Source organism: Aethalodelphis obliquidens, unplaced genomic scaffold (assembly GCF_003676395.1).
Source record: "Aethalodelphis obliquidens isolate GAN/ISIS:26980383/991018 unplaced genomic scaffold, ASM367639v1 scaffold94, whole genome shotgun sequence".
Lineage (NCBI taxonomy): Eukaryota > Metazoa > Chordata > Mammalia > Artiodactyla > Delphinidae > Aethalodelphis > Aethalodelphis obliquidens.
Genome location: NW_020838038.1, coordinates 2,181,907 through 2,191,590, shown reverse-complemented (window position 1 = coordinate 2,191,590; position 9,684 = coordinate 2,181,907). Strand labels below are relative to the sequence as shown.

Here is a 9,684-nt window from a genome sequence, read left to right as displayed (position 1 = left end):
CATGCCGTGGAGCGGCTGGGCCCGTAAGCCATGGCCGCTGAGCCTGCGCGTCGGAGCCTGTGCTCCGCAACGGGAGAGGCCACAGCAGTGAGAGGCCCGCGTACCGCAAAAAAAACAAAACAAAACATAAAACCAATTAACACTGGAGCATTGCTTTAAGTCTTTTTTTTCTCTTATGGGTGTACGGGTGTGTACACATTTTTTTTACACAAAGATAACATATATGTCTGCAGTTGAATATGCTTTTTTTCACACCAAACATTGTCCTATTTCATCAAGCCCTAGTGTTACTGTTATTTTCACTCGCTGCATAGTTTGGATCTAACAATTTAACAGTATCCCTATTGTTGGATTTTTAAGTTATTTTAAGTTTTGAACTATTAAAGAATCCTGTGCTATAAACAATCCTGTGGTGGATTTCCTTAAATACTTTCATACATTACTGGTCATTTCCCTAGGATAAATTACATCAAGAAATATGAATACAGAAGTCTTTCCAGATTGCCCTCCATAAAGACTACAAAACACTTTACCGTCAACAGTAAATTTTGCTGTTCCTGCACCAAATTACTGTAACCTTTGCCGGTTTGGTAAATTTTATGTGTTTATTCATCTCTGCACATATTGGCTAAGCCAAACACATTTTTCCGTATTTAATGGGTATTAAGTTTGGTTGTTTGCCCCAAATTATTAATAATTGTTAGATTTTTTACATGTTAATAGCCGAATAGCTTTTTTACTTTAAAATTCACTTTCTTAAAGTACTAAAGGGTGGAGTCAATTTTTTCCCCTCCCTCCTACCCCATAGTTTTCCATTAGGATGTTCGTCTCTTTTACAGTGTTACAGAGTTCGTTGCTACTGAATATGCCTGGTGTTAAAGCAATTCTGGTAAAAAAGAGTGGTCAGAGAAACTTGCTTGAAAAAAAAATTAGGGACTTCCCTGGTGGTCCAGTGCTTAGGACTCCACGCTCTCACTGCCAGGGGCCTAGGTTCGATCCCTGGTTGGAGAATTAAGATACCCTGCATGGCCAAAAAAATAAATAAAAAGCTTAAGACAAAATATCATTCTTAGGTTTCAGATCATAAAAAAGAAAAGATGCTCTCATACTTCCTTATAAGATTTTTATTTTCTTGGTAACCTCCTCTCCATTGATGTACTGGAGATCTCGAGTTTCCGAGTATGTGGCATTTGGCAACTTGAGATTTGGAAATAAGGACTTAAGGATTCACAAAATACTGAGTTTAACAGAAACAGGAAAAGAAATTTCTTCAGGATTGGGATTTCTGAGTGGTATCTGTGGAAAATGAAAGTTCTTTAATCTGTAGTCTAAAGGAAAGGAATTATGTGGTCCAGAATACATTTTACTTTAAAAATTGATATGTGGAAAAAATAAATTGATATGTGGGAATTCTCTGGTGGTCCATTGGTTAGGACTCAGTGCTTTCACTGCCGTGGGCCGGGGTTCAATCCCTGGTCGGGGAATTAAGATCCCACAGGCCATGTGGTGCGGCCAAAAAAAAGAAAAAGAAAATTTGATTTGTTCCAGAATTTAAATGCCTCTACCCTAAAAATGAGTGAAAAATTTCTGTAAGTATCTAATGGATTTACAAATGCTGAATAATTCTCACTAAATTCAAAATTTTTCAATCCTTTTCTAAATACAGCCAAGACATACACAATTAAATGTGGGCATTCAAAGCTGAATATTCATCTTAATAGCTCATGGAGGAAAAAACGAGATGAACACCAGCTTGTCCTCAAGGTAGAGATGTTGGTGACTTTTCCCTCAAGTGTTAATGGGTAGTATGAGAGGGATGGAAGGAAGTAGTTTTTAAACCACTGACTGGGTCATTATCCTGATAAATGTCCATCTTGAACTTAGACTTATTAATGCCTTTTTTAAACCTACAATTTGATTACTATTTATGATTCAAAAATTCCAACTCTACATTGCCAGCAGAAGGCCATATGCCTGTTTTCAGTGAAGAGATAGCTGCATGTTGGAGCCTCTTTAAATCTACACATATCCTTTTCTTTTAATTGCACACATCTATTTTTAGCAGACTAGCAAATTCGTTTGATGGTAGTTGTTTCCTTGATCTTAAATATCCTCATTTCATTGTTTTCCTATTTTTTCTAGAAATCAACGAGTATACTTAAAAAAAATCCACAATTTTGTATGTAACATTTCCTATCTGTAGTTAATAGGCAGTCCCTTAACTATCATGATAACCAAAATTTTGATTTGCTACTCATACTAGGCAGTACTTGGCACATACCCGTCCATTTCAGCAAGTGTGCTCGCACCTCCGGTTAGTGTGTGTGTGTGTGTGTGGACTCCAGTTGATTTGGAATACCTCTGATTACCTGGAGTGATCTGAGTTGCTCATTCAGAAAGAGAAAGTCAACTGCATCAAGGTTTTAAAAGCAGTATTTATTGATTGAAAATAAATGTGTAGATAAGCTCTCAGTAGCATGGACTCCACATTATTTTTTAATGAGCTTGAAGTACATGAAGACTCCTTAAGTCTTCCGCCATTTATCTTGTGTGTGCTTTTAACCACCACCACATTCAAATGTGGGTGAATTTTCAACATTTTACTCAAAAAATTTTTTCTTTAAATTCTTCCTTCAGCAGCTCTTCATAATTTGACAAACTTTTGGAAAGAGACAGATAAAAACACACGACAGTGGTGTACATTGAACATTTATTACAACTAATTGGCGATGTGATAAGACGTGCTCACGTGGCCTGAATACTGGTCACAATCACAACAAAGCTTAATCCAGCCCAGCAGATACAAATGAAAGTGTAAACTGTGAAGACATGTTTACATACATAGAAGTATGTATAAAAGTGACATTGAAACAACTGTATATCCTTAAAAAATATAGAGCCCACTAGTGCCATTTTACCTCATTCAACTCACACTTTCATATGAGAGGTGGTATCTGTTTTTATATTTATGACTTCCAATAACTAGGCAGTGCCATAGAAGGGAAGGAAGCTGCCCTAAAGTTTGCTGCACTTCTAAGTGGAGGGAAGCAATAGGGGAGTAAAATAAATTTGGCTGTAACAAGCACCCTGGAAGGAATATTCCTGCGTTAAACAATGACTTATGCAACACTTTGTGAAGGGAGTAAAACATTTTCTGTAACATACTGTTATTAAGAATCCCTGGTAAGTCAACATTTCCATTTTATTTTGGGGGCATCAAAAAGAATACAACTAAGTGACTAAATGATTATGACAACAAGAAACTTATCTCAGGAGTCAAATGTTCCTTGGCCTTAAAAATAACGTGCTTACTATTATGAAACAGCTGATCTCTGTTCCTCGTCCCAGGTCTGGAATGCCTAAGAAATAATTTTTAGTGTAAAACAGCATCATTCCATTAGTCTTTTGTGTATTCCCTTTGTTTTAAGGTGTTTAGTTTCTAATAAGGGTCTTTGGTATACATTTGTTTTTTTTCTAAAGTTTCAACATAGAGTGAAATTTTTATTCATTTGATATGTGACATGTCAATTCCCTTTATTCGCATATATAATAAAATGAACTAGTCTTTGGCTTCATAAAACCAGGTTTCATATAATTTAACTTTTTTGCCAAAGACAGTAATTAATAAATGTATATTGCCTGACTGTGTCATATTCATAGATACGCATAATCAAGGTAATGATAATAATCTATTCAAGAGAAACAGACCTATAAACTTTAAAATAGCCAGAAAAAGTACCTTTCTTTTCCTGCATTCATTCTAATTCATATTTAAGTCCCTTGTTATCACTTGATTAACCAAAGTTCCCTTTAAAAAAAGATTGTGAAAAAAAAAAAAAAAAGATTGTGTAGGCCTGAATGAAGCAGCTTAGCAGAACAGTAATACTGACAAGACGTCATCTTACACCATTAGCTAACACGGACATGAAGGCAGTGACCATCTACAGTGTGTGAAATGCCACAGGAAGTCATCAACAGGGGAGGAGAGTTATGTCAGTCCAATTTCTTCAAGAACGCTACGTGGGGTTTCAGCTTCCTGTGGAGGGAAAATGTGAGACTCTGGTAAGCAGATCCGGGGAGGCTTGAGAATGTGAAATTGACACGGAAGGGCGTGCAAGTTTCAGAGAACGCTGAACGCAAGCAGTTCAGCAGTATGGGCACTTCTATGGAGAGCCAGTGCTTATTTAGCGACTTTTGCCCCAAACATCAGAGACCACAGGAGGATATTTTCAGCATGCATTAAATACCTACTGACTACCTACCAATTGTGCTGGGCTCCATTGCTGTAACACAAAAAGCAGTCAAGCCCACTGCAAACGCAGTGCAAACCCACAGCTACCCGACATTTCTACAGGAAAGGTAAGTTACCTTAGTGTTAAAATTCAAAACCTCCCCTAAATAAAGACCAGGGAACCCCCGCTGAGTTCTCCCCATTCTTCACATATTTTGTTTTCCCTGCTCTTTTTTCAAGTCATATGTATTTATTCTTCTCTGAGTTTTTACTCAGTTTTGGACTTAAATGTCCCCAGCAGCAAGGCTGCAGAAACTCACCTTCCCAGACCTCCCCAGAGCAACCAATGGTTTCAGTGGAAGTAACATACAGAAAGAGTGCTCTGGGATCTGGGACAAAAGTGCCTTTTGTTCTATGGAACAACCAATACTCATTTTTAAATGTCAAAAGAAGACTAAACAAAGTAGGCATACTAGAAAAAAATTAAAAGTTTTTCCCAAGTGTCTAATTTTGCACGGCACAAAATAAAAAAGGATCAAGTAGGTCAAATTTCAGGTATTACTAACAACAAGTTTGTAATTAAAAGGCATACTAGATTTTAACAGAGGAAAACAATTTTTGTACCCAAATAACTTACTTTTGCATCCTAATTGTGGTACAGCACAAAACAAGGAAAAGAAAAATTAATTAAACCATAAATCCATACATTAGATTTAATTGTATGTAAAGCACTACATGAAATTATCTTAAGTTAATTATTTAAACTCTTTGGTCTGTTTCCTTATTCCTTATACTATGAAAACAAGGATCATAGTACTTACCTTCATATGTAGAGATTAAGGGAGATAAGGCTTAGTGCCTGATTCACAGAAAGTGCTCAAAAAATGTTAGCTGATACATTACTCAACTGAAATCTAAATGAAGGTATTTAGCCTTACTATAAACCAGCTCTCTATATAAAGTTCATATGATGACCTTTTAGTATGTTTGTGTATTAATGAAAAATGGGTAAAAGTCAGCTTTGGTGAAAAAAGGCTATTTTTTATGAAGTATTCTTGCCCCCCTCCCCACCTCCAAATTGAACCTCAACCTAACCAGGCTACAGACCTAAATATACATGGAGGATAAGAAAACAAGTTAAACATCACCATTATAATCTGCCAGATACAGAATGGAGGAAATTCTACAGCATAGGGGACTCAGTTTAACAAAAATAGGCAAAGGCGGGTAAAAGCAGAGGAGTTGTTAAAGATTAAGAGAGACTTAAAGAGACCAGATAAAGTGTGAGCCTTGTTTGGAATCTGGCTCTTACAAACCGATTATAAAAATGCATTTTTCAGACAATTAGGAAAAAAAACCCAACCAGGAATAAGACAGGAATTACTATTAATTTTGGGGGGTGTGGTACTCATCTCTTAGGGATACATACTTAAGTAGTAAAGATGAAATGGTAGGATGTCTAGGGCTTGCTGTAAAATAGGCAAAAAAGGTGGGGTGGAAAAAAAAGGCAGGGTGGGGTGGTGATTTATGAAACTAGCATTGAGTTGATGGTTGTTGGAGCTGAGTGATGCGTACATGACAGTTCCTTATACTATTCTATTTGTATGTCTCAGAGTTTTCATGATATAGCTTTAAAAGAAAGTTTAATGGAAGTGATGCAACACTCCCAAGAATGATGTAAGCCAATCTCTTTCATTTATAATAATGTTTAGCCTTAAACATTAAATACACTGCAAGACTGACATCTGAATCACATACGTATTAAATAAAGGGGACAATTTAAAAAGAATCATTTCCATTTAATGTTAAATAATTTTTAAAACATCATATAACCTTTAATGTATTTATTAAAGGGTGCCTACATTGAATTCTATAGTTAACATTCTTAGCTTATCCATGTAAAAATGTCCCCCTATCCTATTCCCTGGAGCTGGTCAGACTTCCCCTATGTGTTCACTGCTTGCAATCTTATACAGCATTTCTTGAAGAGAACCACGTTACTTCTCAAATATGCATTATTTAAAGTATCTGTCCTTTCTGAAAGGCCTAACTTCAAAGAATCATTTACACATTTTCTTCCTTTGAGACTTATACAAAGAGTACGTTAGAGTTTTTTAATCAGTTGTATTTATAATATAAAATTAATTTTCACATGTTCACACTGAAATTGTAGCTCAAAATTACCTAGAAAAACTATTATCTGAATTAGTAATATCCATAGAAACAGAAAGTAGAAAGGTGGTTGGTTACCAAGGGCTGAGGGGAGGGGAAGTGGGGAATAGTTGTCTATAATGGGTAGAGTTTCAGTTTTGCAAGATAAAAAACTTCTGGAGATCTGTTGCACAACAATGTGAACATACTGAACACTGCTGAACTGTACACTTAAAAATGGTTAAACTAGTAAATTTTGTTATTTTTAAAAGACAATTAAAAAAAATTACCTGGAAAAATTAAAATATGAAATATATTATTTATCAAAAGGATGGAGAAGAAAAAAGTCATTCACATGAGACAAAGTACATGCAATACTTTTATTTTAGACATGCAAGGAAAGGTATTTCAGAATCTACTAGTTTAAAGCAAGCAGCTGTATACAAATAACAAAAGAAGCAACATCTTGTTACAGCTGGGCACACAGCATCCAAAGCAAACAGGCATGAGACAATGCATATTTATGCAGCATTAAAACCACATGAATGACATGTTGCAGGGCTGGGGGAGGGATAGAGGAAAAAAATGGAAACGAAAAGACCAATGTTTCCCAATGCTATCAATGTATATAATGCTAAATTTCTCATTTGACCGCCCACCCAGGTTGCTTCAAATGTCATGTGGTACAGTGAGAATGGTAAGAATGGAAACAACTGATCTGCATACCTGCCTTATACACATTTTCACAGGTCTTCTTTCAATGGTAAATCAGTTTGAGCATCTTTTGAATGTATTGTTTAATGATAGGTTACTTAACTCGGGCTTTAAACTCTCTAGACATAAACAATGAATTATTTGGTAATTTCCCCTTTATAATAATATATGTTGCATGTTTTATTAAAAATATACACAAAAATTATCAATATTAAAGGTTTTCATATTCAGAAATATAAAACCATATTTAACAAATCATTAAGTAAATGCAGACAATTATAAAACCATAACTAGTAAAATATTAGTATTTAAGCAATATTAGAATCTTAACTATATAAAATAAAGCAGGTATTAATACTTTGAAAGGATTACTTACTATTGAACAACAGATATTGCAGAAGAGACTTTTCTGATATAGCTTTCTAATAGTTCTTAAAGGGACTGTTTGATACCGTATAGCACAAATGTGATTCAATAAATGTGGCATAAATTTCTTAGAAACTGAATGTTTTACCTTAAATATTATATAAGAGTAGATTTTACTTTCTTGTATTATTTCCAAATACACTTTTATGTGATACATTAGAAAACGTTTGCTCATATAGACTATAATATAATCACCCTAAATATAGCTCCCCCCGCCCCCCACCAACATTTGAAGATGAAACCACACTATATTATGCATTGCTTATTCTGCCCTAGCATTTCAGCTATATTTTCTTTGGTAAACATTTTAACAATTGCTAGGTATTCCTCTTACACGATTAATCACAGATGGTTCATAAATGATGACACGTATGTGTTTAAGATGAAGCATTACTCAAAATGGTCATAGGTCATATTTTTTCAAGAATTAAACCAGCTGCAAGCAGGAAAAGCTATATCAAGATCACATATCGAATGAAAATAAAACAGAAAAGAGGATGAAAACAGGAAAATTATTACAATTATAAAGGTAATGGTTCTGAAATGTTCTATTATTATTATACAAGATAATCAGTCACCAAGCTGAGGGTATTTTCTTTCATGAGCATATCAGCTCTCTATTTCCTCTGTGAAATTCTGCATACACGATGATGAGTAGTCATTTAGTACACAGGGACATTAAAATATTCATGACGTGGCTACAAAAGAAATGCATATATTCTTACACACAGTATACAAACTGACATAGACACAATCAGATTTCTAGAATGTTTAGTGCACAGTAAAGAAATTTTAATTGAAACTTAGAATTTGTTTGTTTTTAGAATTTTGGTTCATGGATGAATATTTAACTTCTAAACAAAGCCCAGGAGTTCAGATTCATCTTTTATAATTTTACTGTATATAATGATAATCTATATGATGACCTATATGTCCTACAAAATCCAAAAGCACTGTATTTACTAAAAATACTCTGAAAAGATTTTTCAGTATAAGTCATCTGGTAAATACTGAGTTAACTCAAAATCCAGTTAGAATACTCCCTCCCACCAGTGTTCAAGTTCATCAGGATTTTACCACACGAAGCAAAGGAATTTAATCCCTTAATGAAAATCATTACATCCTAGAATGACCATGAACTTTTACAGATCCTAAAGGAAAATCTTTCCCAAGAAAAAAGGAGAAAAGTAGTCACCCATTTGGTAGCAATAGAGGTTTTCAATGGTTTGCTTAGCTTAAAAAAAAAATTCCCAAGACTATACCCTTGCGACTAAGGATATTACTTTTAAAATAATCCTCGAGAAAGATTTTAAAGGACTCTCCAAATAGATGTGTTAAATGTCTATGCCTTCTCTCTATAAATGTACCTAAAAGGATGTTTCTCACATCAACAAGGTAACCTGAGGTGAGGTTTTAAACTGACCCTAGAGTGCAGAGAAGAGATGAATGTCTAGGGACTCCAAAACCTCCCTGAAACTAGAGACAAAATTAGGTACAGATTTTCCTGAGAAGAGGGCCCATGGCCCATCAGACTCTCAAAGCGATTATACCCCTCCAAAAGGCTTGTGACTCAAAAAAGTTTAAAACTGCTTATTTGAGTGCTTTTAAGATATCCTCAATTTAATATTTATTCAACTTGGCACTTTGAAATATTAGGCTACAAACTCATGTAAACTGTTTCAATAAAATATGTAACAGATACCTTATACTTAAATAATAACCATTAAATACAAAAGTGTTTGAGGAAAAAAGCCAGTTAAATTTTAATCCTCAGATAATTCCTAAACAGTTTAAAGATATAATTGCTTTTTTTCTCCCACTCAGAATATTGTGGAATGAAGCAGCAAGCTAAAATAATACTAATAATAAATTGAACCCCTAAATGCTTCATTTTCATGAGGGAATTCGATTTCGGTATCAATGGTATTAATAATAGTATTTTGGTCAATGAACTCTGAACCTATTTCAATATTCTCTGTGTAAAAAATATAAATTATAAGCCCCAATGATAGATCATTATCAGAGCAAAATTTCCTATGAAAATATCAGTTAAATGAAATAATTGGGACTATCCCTTGGGATTTAATGTAATTAAACTTTTCAGGTAATGCTAAACTATAAACAACGAACTTGACAAAATTATAATTACAAACGGAATTTAT

General features: G+C 34.5%; 1 protein-coding gene across 2 annotated transcripts in view; it reads right to left on the bottom strand.

Moving 5' to 3' along the window:
• Positions 1-2,417: 2,417 nt before the first annotated feature.
• AP1S2 (adaptor related protein complex 1 subunit sigma 2) overlaps positions 2,418-9,684 on the bottom strand; it is a 28,902-nt gene continuing 21,635 nt past the window's right edge. The window contains exon 5 of one of the 2 annotated variants that reach the window (XM_027095779.1): positions 2,418-4,036. In XM_027095779.1, the coding sequence (XP_026951580.1) occupies positions 3,989-4,036 (48 nt within the window). In that variant the 3' untranslated portion in view covers positions 2,418-3,988. Of the gene's footprint in view, positions 4,037-6,748; positions 8,221-9,684 lie in introns of those variants that run through there. The other variant, XM_027095780.1, reaches the window with a different exon arrangement.